At 50.9% G+C, this 20,918-nt stretch overlaps 1 protein-coding gene across 1 annotated transcript; it reads right to left on the bottom strand.

Moving 5' to 3' along the window:
* Positions 1-2,353: 2,353 nt before the first annotated feature.
* Positions 2,354-20,324, bottom strand: SLC35B4 (solute carrier family 35 member B4). The gene is made up of 10 exons (XM_082075227.1): positions 20,128-20,324; positions 14,862-14,975; positions 14,160-14,262; positions 13,308-13,357; positions 10,784-10,865; positions 9,451-9,511; positions 8,815-8,924; positions 8,657-8,732; positions 7,039-7,114; positions 2,354-5,561 (listed from the first exon to the last, which is right to left on the bottom strand). Exons 1-10 carry the CDS (start codon positions 20,202-20,204, stop codon positions 5,315-5,317), a joined length of 996 nt encoding a protein of 331 aa, XP_081931353.1. The 5' UTR covers positions 20,205-20,324; the 3' UTR covers positions 2,354-5,314.
* Between the last annotated feature and the right edge of the window lie 594 nt (positions 20,325-20,918).

Raw genomic sequence — 20,918 nt, 5'->3', positions numbered from 1 at the left:
TCTTGTGTCCAATCAGAAAACTGAGTCTAGTGTGATGTTCCTTGCACTAATCCTTCCACTGGTCAACTCTGAGGACTCTGAAGGACCACGCTTCTCTCCCTGTATCTCATACGGCATTTAGTTGACTCCATCTTCTTCCAAGGCAGGGGCACGACGCAGCACCCCCCACCCCAAGCACCTGCGCTTTGTGTGGTTGCAACCCAGCTGACATGATCTAAGGCCGTCGGAAACACGGCTGTGTGGGTGCAAAGCTGCACAATCGACAGGACCCAATGGGCCACCGTGTCCTCCAGACTCTCGGGATGGAGATCTACCAACAAGCCTTGGTTGATGGGAGGAGGTTGGGGCATTTCTTCTTGTTCTCAAGGGTTGAAGCAGCCACTGGGGTCAGGAGGAATCATAGAACAGTTTGGGTTGGAGGGACCTTCAAAGGTCACCCGGTTCCCCCCCTGCCATGAGCAGGGACATCTTCACCAGCTCAGGTTGCTCAGAGCCCCATCCAGCCTGGCCTGGGATGTCTCCAGGGATGGTTCATCCACCACCTCTCTGGCCAACCTGGGCCAGGCTCTCACCACCCTCAGGGCCAACAGTTTCTTCCTCATGTCCAGCCTGAATCTCCCTCCTTTAGTTTAAAACCATCACCCCTTGTCCTATCACAACAGGCCCTTCCAAAAAGTCAGCCAGACTTGCTTGGTTTAGGTCCCTTTGCAATGCCCAGCAGTTCAAGTGTCACTCGCTGTCACCTCTGTGTCCTGCTTTGATCTGCTTTTTGCTCTCTGAAGAGGGAACCCCCCAGCCCAGGGGTTATTTCCACCACCCAGGGCCTTTCTGGTGGCCCAAAACAGGGTTGACCCCTCACCTTGGCACGTGTGACCACAGGTGTCTTCCCACCAGAGATGGTGTCACCTGCCTCTTCCCCAGCTGGTCCCCAGCAGCTCTTGCGTGGGAAACACGGACGGTTGGCTCTAACGATGCTCCTGCTTTGCCTCCTCCCTTTTTGGCTGAAAATGGGGAAATTATTGTCCCCTTGCCCCGTGCTGAGGTCCTTTGGTCAAGGAAGGGTCAGTGCATCCATCTTCCAGCTGCTCGAGGAGAGAAGGAGGGTGAAGGGTGAAAACCAGCTGGTTGTAGCTATGGAAGTGGGAAAACAACAATAAATACTAAAAATTTCCAGCAAATTTCGGAGAGTTCTCAAAGATGGATGGGTACCAGCAGAGACCTGCAAGCCTGGGCCACATTGGAGGCAAAAAACCCCAAAGGTTCTGTATCCTCTGAGCTCTTCCCCTCCCAAATTTCCCCCATCAATAAATCTCACCTTCTTGGGCTCCAGCTGCTGATTTACAATTGTTATAATGAAAGATACTGAAGAGAAACGAACTGTGTGGCTCCAAATGATTTACCTTCACCCCTTTCCTGCCCCTCTTGTTTAATTTAGTGGCAGGATCAAGTTTGTGACACCCTGGATGTGACAAGGATTTCATCGCGTTTCCCAAAGTAGTTCAAGGCTTTTCCTCTCGCTTGAATAGAAATATCCCGTTTCTCTCGGGGCTGCGACGTGCCAATGGGAGATTGAAAGCGTTAATAAACACCAGCCCAGATTTAATGAAAGGCAAAAAGATTCTGAGCAGAAATCTCCAAACTGATGAAAGCAGAACCCGGACAATGAGGATTTATTAAACAAACGGCTGTCAGGGTGATGTGTTAGATTAGAATTATATACACTTGCTAACTGCTGGAGAATTAAAGCTCTGAGATGGGGAAGGTTTAAAGGTGCCTTAAACATGATGGTCATGATTTTAATGGCGCGTTGTTGTTTTTGCAGTGGTGGAGATGTCACCGGGATCTGGAAATACAACAATAATCACTTGATTTCTTGCTATTTGTGTTTTAAACCAGGTCCTACGTGGGTCCTACGTGGGAAGCTGGACCACTCGGCTCCGCGTTCATGGTTAAGCATTGACAGCAAGGGCTTCACTCCCCGTTTCAGCCTTTCCTGGGATAACAGCACAAGCGAAGCGTCGCTCTGCACATCAGGGATGCGATTCCCAGAAACCGGGAGCCTAAAACCACTGGTAAGTCGGGCTTAGGGACCTCAAACCTTGATGGTTTCCTTGGTACCAACCGCTTCAAGCTCAAACTGCTGCCCTAAGCTGGGTCCCCCAAGTTTCTGGTTTAGCTGCACTCGCCTCGTCATCATCCATCAGCTGCCATGAACCAGGACACGTGGGATTGGAGGGAAAACAGCTTCTCTTTCCACCCTTCTCTCATATTAAAGGCAGGAGAAATTACGTCTTGATTTCAGAGCCCCGTTAGTTTTCCACTCACCATCACGAAAGGAGAAACAAGACCAACCTGTTTTGAAGAGGATACATATTTATTTTGCTTAAAAAACCAAACCAAAACAAAAATACCACCCTAAACCGAGCTGACTAACCCAGAAGTTCCGCAAATCGAGAACGCTGATCAAAAAGTACTTTGGCTCACCCACTTTTCCAGCCTCTGCTAAATAAAAATAAGTGCTATTAATATAATCTCTACAGCAAACATTAAAACCAAACAAATCAGTAGCCTGGATACAAATACTGGTTTTGGCAAAACGTCCTCCATCAATGACCAGGCAAAGTCACCCGCTCTCCTACAGCAGGGGAGGAATCGCTGCCACTTCGGTGACACTGTGACAATTATAAATACTCAAAACCACACAGATCACACCGCAAAGTTAAAAAAAATCACCAAGGACAACAAATAATAACCCAGCGTTGACATCTGGTTTGAGTGAAGACTGAGTACAGCGCACGGTTCAAAAAAAACAGAGCAACCCAACCATCCCCAAACCTACCGGCGTCACACAGAAATTGCAACGTGCGATTTCCTCCATTAAAAGTGTGGCCTGGTGAGTAGTTTATGTGCAGAACGTCCCGCTCGCTCAGGCACCAGCTCAGCTCTTGCTTTGCTTAGATCCTCAGCCCAGGTGACAGCAACCACCACCACAGGGGACCACGGGTTACAGCTCCTCTGTTCCAGCCCCATGTGTTTTAAGCTTTGAAGAACCCCAAGATTTACCCAGTGTCCCTGATGCTTCGGCGCTGCCTTCCCACACCTTCCTATCTCAGCTGGAGCTCCATGTAAGTAGCGTTGAAGATGAAGGATGAAGGTTTTTGCCTCTCTCTGGGTCCTTCTGGAGCTGGAAGTGAGACCTGACCTGGGGCAGCTGTTGAGAAAACATCTCCCCATCTACAAAACATCCCAAAATACAAGAGGCTCTTCAGGCTCGGGAAATCAAAACCAGGAGAGAAAAACACCCATCAGTAGCTCAGGAAGGAGCGAGGCCCCGTCAGCATCATATCGACACTGGTTGGGATGGAGATTCTTCCGCGGTGGCCCGTACGGTGCCGGGTTTTGGATCTGAGGCTAAAACGGTGCTGACACAACACAAACCTTGCAGCGCTTGCACAGCATCAAGGCCTTTCCCTTTTTTCCCCACGCTGCCCCCCATGGGTGGGCAAGAAGCTGGGAGGGGGCACAGCCAGGACAACTGATGCAGATAAAAACCAGCAATAAAAACAGAGACTAAGGGTTTCTGTGGGGAAGGTGGGACTGGCTGGGCGTAGGTCTGACGGTGGGAGGTGGCGCATGGTTGCCTTTGCATCACTTGTAGGTTGTCTTCTTTCTATTGCTTATTAAACCATCTTTACTCATATTTTTTCTCGCTTTTGCTCTTCCTATCCCCCTTCTTGATGCGGGGCACAGAAGGTGCGTCGTGGCCGGTTGGGTTTAACCCACCACAAGCGCAAGTTTAAACACAGGAGGGGTCGTAAACACCGAGGCTGGAAACTGTCGGGATGCCGTGCAGAGGAATAACGGAATATAGTCCTTACTTGGCCCAGCTGGATGGGAACCAGGTTGACGTTGCTGGATGTGTTAATTGTCACGGCTGAGCAGGGACAGTGTCACGGCGATGAGAATAAAGTGCTCTGGGAAAACTGGTGCTGCTGCTCCAAGTGTTATTATAACCCTCACTCAGCCCAACATCTTCAGCTCCTAGAAGAGATGTGGCTGCTCCTCATGTCACCTGCGCAATGGGGACAGACACCCAAAGCTCCTGAAGGCCACTCCTGTCCCAGCTGAGGGGTGACACTAAGGGACAACGGTCCTGCGCCAGGTGGATGCTGCTATAACACACAGAAAAGCCGCGAGCGAAGCTGATGCCCAAGAGGTGGGAGAAGAGAAGGGAAGAACTGTGTGAAGGGACATAAAACCATCTCACTCCCCCCAGCAGCACAAATAAGCTCAGCTTTACTGGCCTTTCTTAAGTTTCTTGGCATCACTTGAACCCTGAGGTTGGGCTGGATGTGGGGGCGCTACAGGCACCCTGGGGGCTCAGCACAAATCATTACAGCTGACTGCTGGTAACAAAGCCCACGGAACACACGTGTAATGAGGGAAAGAGCAGGAAACAACCAAAAAGTGACCTGCCCTGAGGACATAACCACAGCAGGAGGAACCCGCAACACCCTGAAGCATCAGGGCAACATCTGAGCACTCAGCGAAGCCTCAGCAGCACGTCACCGTCTCCCTGAGAAAGCTGCAACGGTGACACAGCGACGCTTGCTGTCCCCTTAGTGTCATCCCTTTTTGGTTTCCTCAGGCTCCCAACTAGGCCCTGCTACTCACGGTTGGGACACGGTGGCTTTGGAATCAGCCCCCTGCACCGTTTCCCAGTGGAGGATCTACTGGGCAGACTGGAACGTCTAGAGAAGGTGGGAGCTACAGGCAAGTCCAATGTCCTCCCAGAAAAGGTATCGCACAACAAGGACTCGGGTTAAGAGCCAGGCCTGACATTTCCAGGGTGGCTAAAAATCTGCTGCACAAACAGCAGCTCCTGGGGGCTCAGTCATCTGCTACGGTCACCAGGACACAAAAGGACGGCACCAAACAGGCTCAGGATCCAGCTTGTCAAAGCCAGGAGGAGTGGACAACAGCACCACAACTAGGTTGGGCTCCTAACAGCACTGGGTCAGCTTTTACATTACTTAAAAAGGACTATTCAAACAAAAAAAAACCCAAAAACAACAGGGGGAGAGGCTGGAAGCAAAAGGGGTTGCATAAAAAAAATGCAGCCTTGCAAAAAAGTAACAGTATCGTCTCTCCATGATCCATTTTGGGCAGGTTCCCAGAGGAGGGTCCACGTTTCCCCAGGAGTTTGGCACAGCCAACACCTCCCCCATGTTATAAAAACAACCCCTCTCTGGGGGATTCCTGCTGCTCTGCTCTATAAAACAATAAAAAGGTCCCTGCAGAGTGTCCCCGGCTGTTATTCCTCCTTCGGCCTCTTCCTCCAGCGGGCCAGGAAGGGCCCGAGGCTGTTCCACACCTCCGTGTACATGAGGGTCCCCACGAAAACGAAGGCGGTGCCCAGCCAGTGCCAGCCCGTGAACGGGTTGCGGAAGTAGAGGATGGAGAAGATGAGGCTGACGAACTTGCGCAGCGTCACCACCAGCGTGACGGTGAGGGACGTGCACTCCGTGGTGAGGATGAAGACGCCTCGGATGCAGACGTATCTGGGTGGGCAGAGGTAAGGGGGACACTGAGGCTGATGAGGGAGGTGGCCAAGAGGCCACCAGCATCCTGGCTGGGACCAGCACTGGTGTGGCCAGCAGGCCCAGGGCAGTGACCGTCCCTGTGCTGGGACCTGGGGAGGCCAAACCGCCAATCCTGGGGGCAGTTTGGGGCCCCTCACGCCAAGAAAGGCCTTGAGGTGCTGGAGCGAGTGGAGAGAAGGGAACGGAGCTGGTGAGGGGCTGGAGCACAAGTGGGATGGGAGCGGCTGAGGGACCTGGGGGGTTCAGCTGGAGAACAGGAGCTGAGGGGAGACCTTCTGATCTCTGAACTGCCTGAAAGGAGCTTGGAGCCAGGGGGGTCGGGCTCTGCTCCCCAGGAACAAGCGCCAGGAGCAGAGGAAACGGCCTCAAGTTGCGCCAGGGGAGGTTGAGGTTGAATCTGGGGACCAATTTCTTCCCCAAAGGGCTGTGGGGCATTGGAATAGGCTGCCCAGGGCAGTGCTGGAGTCACCATCCCTGGAGGGTTGGACAGACGGACATGAGGTTCTCAGGGACATGGGGCAGGGACAGGGGTGGGTTAACGGTTGGACTCGATGATCTTAAAGGTCTTCCAACCTAATCAATTCTGTGATTCTGTGACACTTTGGGAATGCAAAAGCCTGGGCTATGCACAGCCCCACCTTGTTCACAGAGGGAATAAAATTCCCTTCTCCTCACATCAGCTTTTCTACAGCTGTGAACAGCCTCACTGCACACCCCAGGGACACCCCAAATTTCCCAGACTCCCCCTGACCCCGCTCTGGGACAGCAAAACTCCCCCATCAGAGCAGCTGGGGCTGATGTATTGTCATAAGGTTAATGGTGCGCTGGGTTTACAGCTCCTGCCATGGAGCCAAGGGAAGCTAAAATCAGATTTCTGCATTTATACCCAGCAGAAGCCCCATTTGAGGAACATGGGCAAAGCAGATTAAACAAAGGGTTTCACTGAGGAGCACGAGCAGCAATAGGGCTCAGGCCTCTCTCAACATTGAGAGGAGAACGGTAAGAGGGCCTTGGACTGAAGGGTCCCTTTTTTGAGGGCATCTTGGCTTCATGAGACTTTCAGAGGTGTCCTCACTGCCTGGAAGAATCCACACACTGATATATTAGAAATAACTTCTGATCTGTCCCTTCTACCTAGAGCTGCCTAGTAAAACTGTAAAATTTGTACCTCTCAGCCTGTCCCCGGGGAGGTGGTGGCAGATTGGAAATAACAAAAGCCCCAGGATCAACTCCACTCTGTGTTTTCCAAGAGGTGGTGACGAGGTGGTTCAGCCACCCTGGAAAAATTTGCCAGACCCGGGTTAAATTTCACTCCCTATTTTCCAAAAGTTACACTAAACTTAACTCCTAAACACGGGGAAGACTCGCAGAATTTGCTACCCCCACCCCATTCCCATCTCCGCGGCGCGTCTCACGCTAAGATTTGGAAGGATACTGAGTGACAACGTTCATGAGGAGGTAGAACCACATGATTGGCAGCGTCAGCCCGATCACTGGGACCTGGAACGGCTCTGCGGGGAGAAGATGGAGCAAAGTCAAGGAGAAGCGTGTCTCTCCTGTGCAGGACTGACCATCCTCCGCGACACGCTGCAGCTTCAGGATTTTGCCCCAAATGGAGGGTTGTTTTGTTCTTACTGTGGTGAATTACAACTACAAGAGAGTTGTGCAGATGTTTCTGCTTGGACTTGCATAGGGAAGAAAGGAAGACGGAAGAAGAAGGCGGCTAAGGAAAAATACATTAAAAGAAAAGCTGTGTCTTGTTTTCTTGTGTCAGGGCCGTCCTGTTAAAACTGGATGAATCACCTGTGCGTGTTGGAGGAGTTGCCAGTGCAAGCACGGCAAAGCCTACGTAGCAACAGCAAAACAAAAGCCAACGGGTCCTTGTTTATACCTTTGGTTGAGTACTTGGTCCTGTTACTCCCATTTTTGAACTACCACAGGGGTCACCTCCTGCTTTCCTCGAGACACGGTGCAGCAGGCTAGAAATATTTTGTAATTATAGTAATGAACAGGTTAAAATGATCTACACATGGAAAGAACACCCTATCCAGAGGGGATTAGAGAACCAGCAAATCTGTTCAGCAAAGGTCCTTTCAGTTTTGCAAGACAGAGGATATAGGAAGGCTGCTGGCACTGAGAAGCCTGGTGAGTTTTACTATTCAATAAAGAAGATGTATAGCTCGAGATGGATGGATACGCAAGCTGGCTGGGCCCAACAGGTGTAAGCGTGTGCATTAGTGAGAAGCTTGGGCTTTAATTACAGCCATCCAAACGGTAACTCGTGGCTTTGCAAGCTGCTGTGGCACCAGCTGAACGCTCAGCTGCCCACAGCCAGGCTGCCGCCGGTCACCGTGTCCTCCAGATAGTGTGAGGCGTTTTTTTTGGCTTTTGGCTTTCTACCAAACCTGGTAATTCAAAGGGCTTGAATATCCCCAGATGACAGTCTGATGTGCACAACTGCTGGACTGAAAGCTTCCTACTGCACCGTGCTGGGACCTGGGGAGGCCAAACCACGAATCCTGGGGGCAGTTCTGGGCCCCTCACACCAAGAAAGGCCTTGAGGTGCTGGAGCGAGTGGAGAGAAGGGAACGGAGCTGGTGAGGGGCTGGAGCACAAGTGTGATGGGAGCGGCTGAGGGACCTGGGGGGTTCAGCTGGAGAACAGGAGCTGAGGGGAGACCTTCTGATCTCTGAACTGCCTGAAAGGAGCTTGGAGCCAGGGGGGTCGGGCTCTGCTCCCCAGGAACAAGCGCCAGGAGCAGAGGAAACGGCCTCAAGTTGCGCCAGGGGAGGCTGAGGTTGGATGTGGGGAACAATTTCTTCCCCAAAGGGCTGTGGGGCATTGGAACAGGCTGCCCAGGGCAGTGCTGGAGTCACCATCCCTGGAGGGTTGGACAGAGAGACATGAGGTTCTCAGGGACATGGGGCAGTGCCAGGGGTGGGTTAACAGTTGAACTCGACGTTGAGGGTCTCTTCCAACCAAAATGATTCTACAATTCTGTTTTCCAGAGCACAAAAAGGATGAGAACAAGGATCCATCTATGCAACACTTACCGGACTGGCTGAAGAGGACTGCGTGGTGGTAGATGTTTGGGGCAAGAAGGAGAAAACCGGGGAGCGGTAACGCGTGCTGGAGAGAAAAGTAAAGACACCATGTTAACTAGAGGTTCTATCTGGCCGGTAAAAGCAACAGAAAAGACACGGCGACTTACATTGTAAAAAAGGGCCTCTTTGGAGTGCTTCCCAAACTGCTTGTACAGCGTCTCCTGGAAAATCCCCATCCTGGCAGACATGAGGAGGGCGAAGGTGAGTGCGGCAATACCTGGAACAGAAGTGCAGCCTTGCAACACTGCCCAAGCGTGGCATAGCTCGAGTCAAGCAGCTTGGAGACTCCCACAATTTGGTTTTTAGTGAAAAAAAAATTAAAAAAATAAGCCAAAACATCCAGACTTGATAAGAAAACTGATCATGGTCTTGGGGACACAGGTATCTTATTAGGAAGGCTGAGATGCCAAGAGATTTCTGAAAAGAATACCCCCTAAAAAGAGATGCAGCCCCAAGAGGATACCAGGAATCTCAGTCTGTCACTATGCCACTGCCTTGCAGACACCCCTCAGGTGCCGTATTTAACTTGTTGCCCAAAATAAGAGCATTTCCTCACACAACGCTGCTAACAAGTGCCACAAACCCCTCGTTCTTTGCAAATCAACATCCATCAGATGTTAATTAAACCTCAGGACAGGGGCTCCCACCGCACTCTGCTTCGCACAACCCGCACGGTCAAGGCCACGAGGGAGCAGAAGTCTTGCCAGTGTCCCAGCAAGGCCGGCTGGAGATGTGACACTCACCCAGCAGCCACCACAAGAAAACCTGGAGTCCGTCCTCTTCGTTTAAGCTGGAGTCAGATGCCTGGTGGAGGGAGACACGACACAGTCACCACGAGCTACCGTGTCCCTGCGGCTCATTCCAACCTGCCTCTGCCTCAAACAGTTGTTTCTTTGGCTGAAAAGAGGTGGTAGCAACTACGGCCACGCTTTGCTTTTCGCTCTGCTTCAGGGAACGCACCAGATTCCAGCAAAGATTACAAGCGTCTGATCAAGAAAGGAATTTTTCTGAAAGAAATGCCCTGGCTTGGCCAGAGACCAAACTCTTCAACTACAAAAATAAGCAGTTAATTATTACTTTAATTAAAATAATTAGAAAGCTCCCACTGGCAGACTCCTCCATCCCCATCTCGGAGGTGGGTGTGCAGGAAAGGACAAGCGCTGTGGTCAAGCCCCAGTCAGGTACTAAAACCTGGGCTCTGGTTTGCAGTCAAGACATGGGAGGAAAACAGGCCCGTAGATGCTGTTAGCTGAGGGTAAAACTCGAGGTAGCCTGACCTGGTTCAACTCCCTTTTGCTCTGGTTTAGAGCAAATTAGTTTATTTGTCTTTGACACAACTCTGTGTACCATATCAAAGAGTTTATCTGAATTAATCCAGAGCAAGGCTGCATAGCACAGACCTTCTTCAAACACCCTGAGAGTATAAACAACGATTAAATGATGGGGGACTTGGAGGTTTGACAGCCGTTTCATTTCCAATCTCTCAGAGCTGGATTAAGTGCAACCAATTTTCACTTGATACCATTTTAGGTTATTTTACTGTCTTCAGTTGACAAGATCAGGCTGTGGGTGCTGACCCAGGAAAAGCCCAAACTGGTGTTACACTTGGATTTTCTTCACTCCCTCCTGTTCTCCAAATAAATGCACTTTATTTCAAGGGTCACAGAAAGTCACGTTGGATGACAACAGATCTAGAAAAGTCTAGCCTGAAAGCTGACAAGTTCTTCTGGGGTAAAAAGAGGGAAGATTTAAGATGGCTGAGTTTTGTTGAAGATTCACCTGCTCCTAACTGCAACACATGGCAAAAAAATAATGGGATATGCTCAGCAAAAAGCAACCTGAACAACACAGGATAAATAAGTTAAACCATGTGCATTTGTGTGCATCCCTTCCCTCCAAGCCACAGGAGAATGGGAGCAAGAACAAGAGCTCTTGGGGAGCAGATCTAGAGCCAGGAGACATCTTGTTTCTTTATTAATAAGTCAAGCAAAGGGAATTACTGATGAAGGTGCTGACAGCACCTCCTCCCGTCAAAAAGGTTCAGAGCTCCGACCTCAGGCCCTTTCCAATCCTTACCACTTGCTTTGCAGACATGAAAGTGCAGGTGAAGATCCCCAGGGACACCAGGGCGATGGACGTGTATTTAGATACGCTGTACCTGCAGGGGAGAGAAGAGAGATGTCAGTGGCCCAGCCCAGCCTTGTGTTGTTCGTCTGCCTCTCTATTGCATTGCATTTTGCTCTGTTACACCAGCATGAACTTGGGATACTGGACACGTAGCCACTACCTAACACTGGACACCAGTACAGGTTGGGGTGGACCTGCTGAAAAGCAGCTCTGCAGAGAAGGACTTGGGAGTTCTGGTCAACAACAGATTGACCATGAGTCAACAACGTGCACTTGTGGTCAAGAAGGTCAATGGTCTCTGGGGTGTGTTAGGAAAAGTGTGACCAGCAGGTCAGGGAGGGTGTTCCTCCCCCTCTGCTCTGCCCTGGGGAGGCCACATCTGGAGTTCGGTGTCCAGTTCTGGGCTCCCCAGTTTAAGAAGGACAAGGAATTACTGAAGGGAGTCCAGCGGTGGGACACAAAGATGCTGAGGGGTCTGGAGCATCTTTGTGATGAGGAGAGACTGAGAGAGCTGGGGCTGTTGAGCTGGAGAAAAGAAGCTGAGAGGGGATCTCATCAATGGTTATAAATATCTCCAGGGTGGGTGTCAAGAGGATGGACCAGACTCTGTTCAGTGGTGCCCAACGACAGGATGAGGGGCAACGGGCACAGACTGATCCATCTGAATATGAGGAGAAACTTCTTTCCTTTGAGGTGCCAGAGCCTGGCCCAGGCTGCCCAGAGAGGTTGTGGAGTCTCCTTCTCTGAGACATTCAAACCCGCCTGGACACCTTCCCGTGTGATCTGCTCTGGTGACCCTGCGTTAGCAGGTGGGTTGGACTGGGTGATCTCCAGAGGTCCCTTCCAACCTCAACCAGTCTGTGATTCTGTTACATTGCTGGGAGGGAAGGCCAACTTACTCCAACTGCAACAAAAAAATCATTTAGACCAAGATCTCCTTGCCTGTGGCAAATAATCCCTCTCAGATCAAAACCAGCACAGATCTCTCTGCATAGCAATGGAGTGGCAGGGGACGTGCCCACACTGGTACAGCAGCCAGATTGACGCCAAGCAACTGGGGACCCTCCTGTCCCGATGTCTTTGGCCACTGGGGTGGGCTGAGCCCAGCCAGCAGCCAAGCACCAACACGTTGCTCATTCATTCCCCAGCCTCATGGGATGGGGGAGAGAGGGAGAAAACTCATGGGTTGAGCTGAAGAGTTTAATAGGCGAGGAGCAGGGGTGGAAAACAACAAAAACAATGCAAAAGCAATCATTTATCAATTCCCATAAGCATGGCCCATCTCTGGAGACATCCCAGGCCAGGCTGGACGGGTCTCTGGGCAACCTGATCTGGGTGAAGATGTCCCTGCTCATGGCAGGGGTGGGACTGGGTGAGCTTGGAAGGTCCCTTCAACCCAAACTATTCTATGGCCATCTTGGAAGCCAACTCCCCCCAACCTTCTTCTTCCTGTACCACAGTTTCTATTGCAGCACATAGAAACACAGAATCATTTCGGTTGGAAGAGAACCTTAAGATCATCAAGTCCATCCATACCCTAACTCTAGCACTAACCATATCCCTAAGAGCCTCATTTATATGTCTTTTAAACCCCTCCAGGGATGGCGACTCCACCACTGCCCTGGGCAGCCTGTTCCAGTGCTTCACAACCCTTCCCGTGAATAAATGTTTCCTAATATCCAATCTGAACCTTCTCTGTCGCAACTTGAGGCCACTTCCTCTTGTCCTATCACTTACTACTTGGGAGAAGTGATCAACACCCTCCATGCTCCAAGCTCCTTTCAGGCAGTTCAGAGCTCAGAAGGTCTCCCCTCAGCTCCTGTTCTCCAGCTGAACCCCCCAGGTCCCTCAGCCGCTCCATCACACTTGTGCTCCAGCCCCTCACCAGCTTTGTCACCCTCCTCTGAGGATAACATTGTATGACACACAATATCCCTTTGGCCATTTTGGGGCAGCTGTCCTGGCTACATCCCTTCCCAGTTTCTTGTCCACCCCCAGTCTACTCACAGACAGAGTGGAAAAAAGATAAAGCCTTGACACCGTGTAAGCATTTTTCAGCAACAGCCAAAACATCAGCATGTTGTTAACACTGTTTTAGCCACAAATGCAAAACATGACACCGTATGGGCTGCTATGAAGAAAGTTAACTCCATCCCAGCCAGACCCAGTACACCCATCCATCAGGAGTGGTACCGGCCTCACACAAGTAAAAGGAAATAAAAGAGCTCACACAGAGGGCTGCAGCTGCATGTAAAAGCTCTTTTCAGCCCATGTTTGCCTTAAACGAGGGAGTGAGAAGTGGTGGAAATGCAGAAGAGGGAACTATTCCTAACTCCAGTCCAGACACACCTCTGTGCCTCATTTTCCCCATCAGTGAAACAAGAAGGTTAAACAGGAACAGTAAACACCAGTCAGGATTAAGTCAATGGCAAAGCATTCTCTGATTATATAAAAAAAGAGGCTTGTGATTTACCTTTTCTTCAAAATGATGACACCTAGAGCCATGCTTGCTATGAGAGAGCCCTGCACAAGAAAAGAGAGGGGGAGAAAAACAAAACAGAAGGTCAGCATGACAAAATTCTCCAGACTGGCTTTCCTGCTCCAGAGAAACACCAAAACCTCAATACAACTAATGCCAAAACACCAATGGAAATGCCAGAACAGTGTCAGGGAGACTGAGAGGGTGGGGAGAGCATCACTAGAAGCGGAGAAGTTGAGCCAGGTGGATTGGGAACAAGGATGCTGGGGCAAACAGGCTACTAGGATCTTCTGGCTAGTGGGTCTCCCCCTTTTTTGGCCCAGTGGTGACACCCAGTGTGCACTGCAGCCCAGAACGTGGCCAAATCTCTGTGGTTTTAATTGGGAACAGGAGTACGGCTCCATGAACCGGCTGCAGCACAAGAACCATCCCTCACAGCTCCTGGAGTGATCTGGTTTTCTTCCTTTTAACCTCTCCTGACTTCAGGTATCTCAACCCATTGATGTGTTGTGGGAGAACAGATCTGCCCAGCAGATTTTGTTATCTCTGTCTGGCCAGCAATTCTGACCATCCAGGGCTGACAAACAGAGCCTGGGCTTCATTTTATCATCGTTACTTCCCCCGGGCCTTTGGAAATACGAAGCCTGTTTGAGCCTCCGTTTCCTCATCTGTTCAGGGACATTAAGTTGACATTTAATGGTCAACAATGTGAAAGTGAGAACTGAAGCTTAGTATTTGCACAGGGTTTTGGTGCCCTCAGGGTGGCAGAATACACGCAGCAGGGATGGTGCTCGCGGAGATGATGAAAAGAGACGTCATGGAAAAGGATGGTCTGATGGAACTCACCGATCTGAAGATCATGTGCAGTGGCATGGCGATATTTAAGTTCAGGGCATAGTTATTCACCACACTGACAGTGAAGAACATGGCCACCATGATGAAATAGTACCTGAAACACACAAAAAACAGCGGATAGCTGCGCGTGTACCTCCCCGCGATGCTGGGGGACACCTTGGAATAGAATACAGGTTGCAAGGAAATGTCTGGAGCTGAGCAGGAGCCCATGTAGTTCTTGGGTCTGTGACAAGGACTAACAAGGAGATCAATCCAGTTTGCCTGTAGCAGGGAAGTCCTTAGAACAGGACACAGGTCGAGCTGCACTAGCTCAGCTTGTGCTAATCACAGAAGCAAAGGGAACTGAGGAGAGCCCAGCTGAGATCTTTTAGTATCGACTTTGTCCAGACCCCTGTTTCCTAAGGTCTGTGGCATAAGATGAGGTTTGATTCAAGCAGATTCAATTTCTGCCAGCAGGCATTGCTGCTGTTTCTTGGACAGGAAACTATCTGCTGGCAATTTCCTATTAAGAATTCTCGCTAAACGAGGAGTTCATATTTTTATCAGGCACGACAGGTTCTCAATGAGGCTTCGCAAATGCTGCAGGATGGATGGGATTCAGACAGGACAAACAAGCCTTTTTATTAAATACTACTTGAGATACTAGATAGCCAGTCAATTTGTGCCTAGCAAAAGTGTTCAGATCAACTGTACCTTATTGGTATGGCTGGCTTCTTCCTCCCAAAGTTGGCCTCGAAGATAAAGCCTTCCACGGCAATAAATAGGAACTGGGAGAATGTCACTATGTTCCCACATCCTGGAAACTGCCTGCAGGCATGGAAAATAAAGACAAGTGTAAGAACAACACCACGGAGAACAAACATTGCATTGGGCTCCAATGAAAAGATGCTAACAGCTCATAATCCCAGAGTGAGCATCAGCCTGGAGGGGCTTTACCGCTTTATTTGTGCAGTTCTCACGTTGCTTTTGTTAAAACACTTCCCTGCGGGTATTTATTCACCTGTAATTGTAGATACATGTGCAGCAGTCCCTTCCTCAAACACTTCCGAAGAGGAACTGAGCAGCCAACCCCCTCATGGGGCAGGCGGTAAATTGGGGCAGGCAGTGAAAGAGGCAACTGGTTGCATCTCACGGCTCTGTAAAACATCCCGCCAGGGTGCAGGATCTGAATGAGCAACGGCAAACACCGACACGACCACGCAGGAGCTGGATCTCCCTGTTTCTCATGGGAAAGTGGTTCTGATAGGGATCTCTCCCTGCTGACAAGGTGCTGTTAGAGGCCGGCGAAACGATGAGTCCACCCAGGAGGAAGGCAGCAGGATTTCCAACAGCTCTTATTTCCACTGCATGAGGTTCCAAGGTCAGGTTCGTGTCACAGAACCACAGAATCTTAGAATCATTTTGGTTGGAAAAGACCCTCAGGGTCATCGAGTCCGACCATAACCCAACTCTAGCACTAAACCACGTCCCTAAGAACCTCGTCTAAATGCCTTTTAAACCCCTCCAGGGATGGTGACTCCACCGCTTCCCTGGGCAGCCTGTTCCAATGCCTGACAACCCTTTCCGGGAAGAATTTTTTCCTAATATCCACAGAGCAAGGTGTAGCATCCATGGTTCTGCTCATCCCTCATCCCCAGAACGTGTGAACACAAGCTCAAACATGCTTTCAATTTCTCCAGCAAGCTTTAGCCCTCTGCCCTCCTGCTTTTGCTGGATGCCAAGAGGTTGGCTGTAGGTTCAAGAAGGAACCTACAACAGCTCATCACAGGAGCCCAAAAAGCTCATGGCATTAAATACCATGTGATAATCTGGGAGTTTGTTCACGTGACACATGCTTTGCGTCAAGGTTTTCAAACTCCACCAGGTATCAAAAGCCACGAAAACAGTGTCTGACCTCAAAAAAAAAGAGACCCTCTTAGCTGAGCATCTTTGTCCTCCCAGAGAGACCCAAGCAGGGCAGTTATCACCACCTTTGCAGTTGGAACAACACCAGCTCTGAGCAAATCAACCTTGTGTGCTTATTCTGAGGGAAAAGGAATTATACCCAAGGTAACAGCCTGACATTAAACAAACACTCCCTGCATGTGGCTCACCTGTTCCTGCTGCAGCCTCTGCCTCCTTCCTAAGAAGCTTACAGGGAGCAGGAGAGGATTTCTTGGGAGGCACAGAGGCAGCTGCAGGCTCAGAGGAGGCCATGACGGGTCAGATAATCACATTGCAGCAAGAGACAGGGGAATTTCAGCAAATACTTCTCCTTTCTCTGGTGCAAGATAGAAACCGAGACCAAGGACTCAACGGAGTCCTGGTCCCCGTCCTGCTACACAGCACGCAGCTTGCTCACCAACAAGTAGGTAGAGGCTGAGTCTAGACATGGTTTTGCAAGCTGAGAGAACAGGAATAAACAAACTGTTCCTGGATAGTGGAGCCAAAGGCCTGGTGTCCTCCAAAATCTCCTCCGTCACTCCCCTAGACTTCCCAGAAGCAGCAGTGCTGCGGTTAAGGCAGAGCTGGCATGTGGTTGCCACCAAAACAGCACCTGGAAAGGCCACTTTGTCCCAGCGTCTTCCACTGGGAGGAACTGCCCTGAGCCCCTCTTGTCTACCCACCTGCCAATTCTCACATTTTTCAGAGCTTAACTGTCCCTGAGACTTCAATCCCTGCTGTGTGATGCGGTTAAGAGGCCGAGGGGAGACCTTCTGATCTCTGAACTGCCTGAAAGGAGCTTGGAGCCAGGGGGGTCGGGCTCTGCTCCCCAGGAACAAGCACCAGGAGCAGAGGAAACGGCCTCAAGTTGCACCAGGGGAGGTTGAGGTTGGATGTGGGGAACAATTTCTTCCCCAAAGGGCTGTGGGGCATTGGAACAGGCTGCCCAGGGCAGTGCTGGAGTCACCATCCCTGGAGGGTTGGACAGACACAGAGATGAGGTTCTCAGTACATGGGGTAGCGACAGTGTTGGATTAATGGTTAGACTCAATCTTAAAGGTTTTTTCCAACAAAAACGATTCTTTTGTTACTTGTGGGAATCGAAACTGAACCGGAGGCAGAGGCTGGGCTGCAGGACTGTAAAACTTATCTCTGCAGGGAATGCAAAGCAAGTATACGCTCAGAAAAACCAAGGCTGTTTCCATGCACTAGGCTTTGTTTCCTCCCAGTTCACAGATCCCTGCATTCAGTCGCTGTACATATGACCTCACATTATCGGTAAAGTGTTGACATAGGGTTATGTGTTAACAGATAATAAAAAGACAAACAAAAAAAACCCCAAAGCCCAGGCTGTATCTGCCCATGTCTTTGTCTCACAATCCTAACACAGCGATAAACCTATAAGAAGTGACAAGAAGACTGGATATATCAACGGCCTCTGCAGAAGAACAACCTCCCCGTTTGCACCATACAGGGAAGAAACCCATCGACAGCGACCACAAAGAGCTTCAAATGTTCTCACAGAGAAGGTAACTCACAAGGACGCGGCTTCAGACGGCGATTCCTTCTGCTATTCAGACAGGGGCTTGTTTAACTTGCTCTTCAAAAACCTCCAACAAGGAGTTTCCCTGCTCTGACTCTTACAAACCCACTTCGGTTCAGCGAGATGGAGCAAACCTGGGTTTTTGGCCTGTTTGACATCCCTTTCACGGCAATTTAAGCCCCTTATTTCTTGTTCTGCCTCCAGAGCCCGGCAGAAAAATTTATCTCCTCTTGTCTGCAGCTATTCTGCACATGTTTAAAGTCTTTTGTCTGTCCTCGGGCACCTCTAGACTAAACAGTTCTCGTTCCTTTACTCTTTCCTCATAAATCCTGAGCAAATTGCTTCCAATCACCCTTGTTATTCCTCACTAGACTGCCAGTCTGGCCACTTCCCTTTCCTGTGACCCTGCTCAAGGACTTTGCTTGTTATGGGAAGATTCATCTTCAAGAGGGACTCTTTTCCCTCTAGACAACACCATGATCCAAAGAAATAACCAGTTTTACCCCAATTTAGGGACCAAAGGTGAACAGGCCAAGAGAGGGGCACAGAAACTGAGCTCTCAGGAATAGGAGGACTTCTAAAATGAATGAGAGGTGACGCTTGTGTGCAAAAAGCAGCTTTCTTAGATATCTGCAATTGCACTTTTAGGATTTGCTGCTCAAAATCCCTTCTGGGGTTTCGACACCTCTATTTTGAGCAAGGCCAAATGGCTCACTTTTGGTTTAAAGCCTGGCTGGAGGCAACACAAGCCTGGTGTGTCTTGCAAGCATCTTGCAAGGAAGTGCAAGAAGCCAGATCCAAAGCTTTCTTTACCTCAAAAAGGCCCATTTCTTCTCCCTCGCTGATGCTGCAGCACAAGCCAGGCAGGAAAAGCAGAGATCAGAGCAATCCCTGAGAGGAAAGAACTTGCCACACAGGTCTCTTCCTCCAGGAACCGCTTCTTGATTTATCCAGTGATTGCTAAATGACTGTGCAACCCTGTGTTAAGGTATCTGTGTCCTGGCCTCCCAATTTGAAGCAAATATCCCCACTGCTGGTTGACAGAGTCAGGCTCTCCTTTGCACTGCCTTTTTATCTTAACAATCTGGGATGATGATGGGTGGGGAGGAAGCAAGGGCAGGATTTAAGTACTAGTTTCGAAAGCCTGCGCATGACTGAACGTGGTACTGAATGGTCAAGGGATGCAGCTCCACTCTGACATACTATGAGGGTAGATGCAAAACCAGTTCAACCATTTTTGCACTTTTATCCTCACATCTTGCTCACCAGCCCCAAGAACAAATCCAACCTTTCCCAAGCCACGCCAGCCTTCCTCTCTCAGGGTGAGGAAGGTGACGCAGCGCTCGGACACATTCCAAATATCAGCCCTTTTCTCTCTGCAATCTGGCAATTTGCCTTCTCTCCAAGCGTCACACAGGACTCCTTGCCCTCATCACGTTGGCTTTGCAGCCACGTGATCCTGCCGAAGATCACATTTCCAGATGGACAATGTTGCCTTGGCCCTGCCTGCCATCCCCAGGGACTCCTGGCCGCCTCCTGCGCGTCTTCTCCTTGGGATTTCAGCTGTTATTTGTATGAGGCGCTGGGATCAGAGAGCAGGGGTGGCAGGGATGCTTAAGCATGGAGCACAAGTGTGATGGGAGCGGCTGAGGGACCTGGGGGGTTCAGCTGGAGAACAGGAGCTGAGGGGAGACCTTCTGATCTCTGAACTGCCTGAAAGGAGCTTGGAGCCAGGGGGGTCGGGCTCTGCTCCCCAGGAACAAGCGCCAGGAGCAGAGGAAACGGCCTCAAGTTGCGCCAGGGGAGGTTGAGGTTGGATGTGGGAACAATTTCTTCCCCAAAGGGCTGTGGGGCATTGGAACAGGCTGCCCAGGGCAGTGCTGGAGTCACCAGCCCTGGAGGGGTTTAAAAGGCGTTTAGATGAGGTTCTTAGGGACATGATTTAGTGCTAGACTTAGGTTATAGTTGGACTCCGTGATCTTGAGGGTCTCTTCCAACCAAAATTATTTTAGGAGATCCCCGGTGCCAGGGTCTATATTATCCTATCCTATCCTATCCTATCCTATCCTATCCTATCCTATCCTATCCTATCCATCTCCTAAAATCATAGAATCATTTTGGTTGGAAGAAACCCTCTAGATCACGGAGTCCAACCATAACCTAAGTCTAGCACTAAACCATGTCCCTGAGAACCCGGAGGGTTTAAAACCCCTGGAGGGATTTAAAAAGGGGGGTTAAAAGGCATTTAGACGAGGTTCTTACCAACGCGGCCCATGACAGGACCAGACTGGGCACAAGCCGAGGGGACAACCTCCAAAAACCCCCCCATACCCCATCAGAGGTGACACAAGGCCAGGCCCGGCCATCCACACCCGGGCCCCACTTGGATGAGAACCCCAAGCGCTGAGAGTGACCGGTCACCCTCACCCGACCCCATTCCTGCCCCTAATCCCTCCCTCTACCCCCCCCAAAACCCTCCCCCCGGCCCCGCACCTGACCAGCAGCTCCAGAAACACCACGTTGCTGCAGCAGCCGCCGAACACCAGCCCCACCGCCACGGCCGGGTGCATCGTACCGCCTCCAGCAACGAGGCACCGTCCCGGGCCGCCACCGCATCCCTCTCCCGGGCCGCGGCCCCGCTCCCGGCCCCGGCTCTGCCGCCCCCGCTTCCTCCCGGCGGCCGGTAGTTCGCTCCCCGCCCGCCGCCCGTTCACCGACACCGCCGCAGCGCTGCCGACGGGACTACAACTCCCAGCGGCCCCCGCGCCGCCTTCCCGCCTTGTCCCTCAGGCGGCGCCGGCCCGCGGGGCATCATGGGGGTTGTAGTTCCGCGCTAATGGCGGCGCTGGGCCCAGCGATGAGGTGGCGGGGTGGGGGGCGCAGCTTAAACGGTGCTTCACTGCTGAGGAACAGCTGCTAATCGCTGTTTTGAGCTTAGATAATTAAATTATCGCTTCGGTGTGAAATGGAGCTTGCGTGAGGCCTGCGGGGGAGCCTCCTGGGAGGCCACAGGCGAGCCCCAATGTGGCCCCTGTTAATGTCACTGATGGCTATTGAGACAGCAAAATGAGCCTGAAAAGCAATTGTGCGCTTGGAAGGGATACAAGGAGGGTTAGGGAAGGGTAGAAGTCAGGAAAAGATGCACAAATAGTGGTGGTGGGGTTGGCTGTGCGGGTCCCACAGCACCCACAGCTTGACAGGGGGAGATGGAGGAAAAAATTACTTATTAGGAGCAATGGTCAAGTGGTATTTCTGGTCACAACACCAAGGTAGGAGAGAAGGGC

The sequence above is a fragment of the Streptopelia decaocto genome, assembly GCF_964273445.1.
Source record: "Streptopelia decaocto genome assembly, chromosome: 1".
Taxonomy (NCBI): domain Eukaryota; kingdom Metazoa; phylum Chordata; class Aves; order Columbiformes; family Columbidae; genus Streptopelia; species Streptopelia decaocto.
Note: the sequence above shows the minus strand (reverse complement) of the source record. Positions and strands in the feature narration are given on the sequence as shown.

Excerpts from the sequence above, each read along its gene's own strand:
- SLC35B4 (XM_082075227.1), bottom strand. The coding sequence starts at position 20,204 with ATGCACCCGGCCGTGGCGGTGGGGCTGGTGTTCGGCGGCTGCTGCAGC. Across the intron at positions 13,358-14,159 it reads TGCACATGATCTTCAGATCG|GGCTCTCTCATAGCAAGCAT; the intron begins GTGAGTTCCATC and ends TTTCTTGTGCAG. Across the intron at positions 8,925-9,450 it reads TTTCTTGTGGTGGCTGCTGG|GTATTGCCGCACTCACCTTC; the intron begins GTGAGTGTCACA and ends CTTCTGTTCCAG.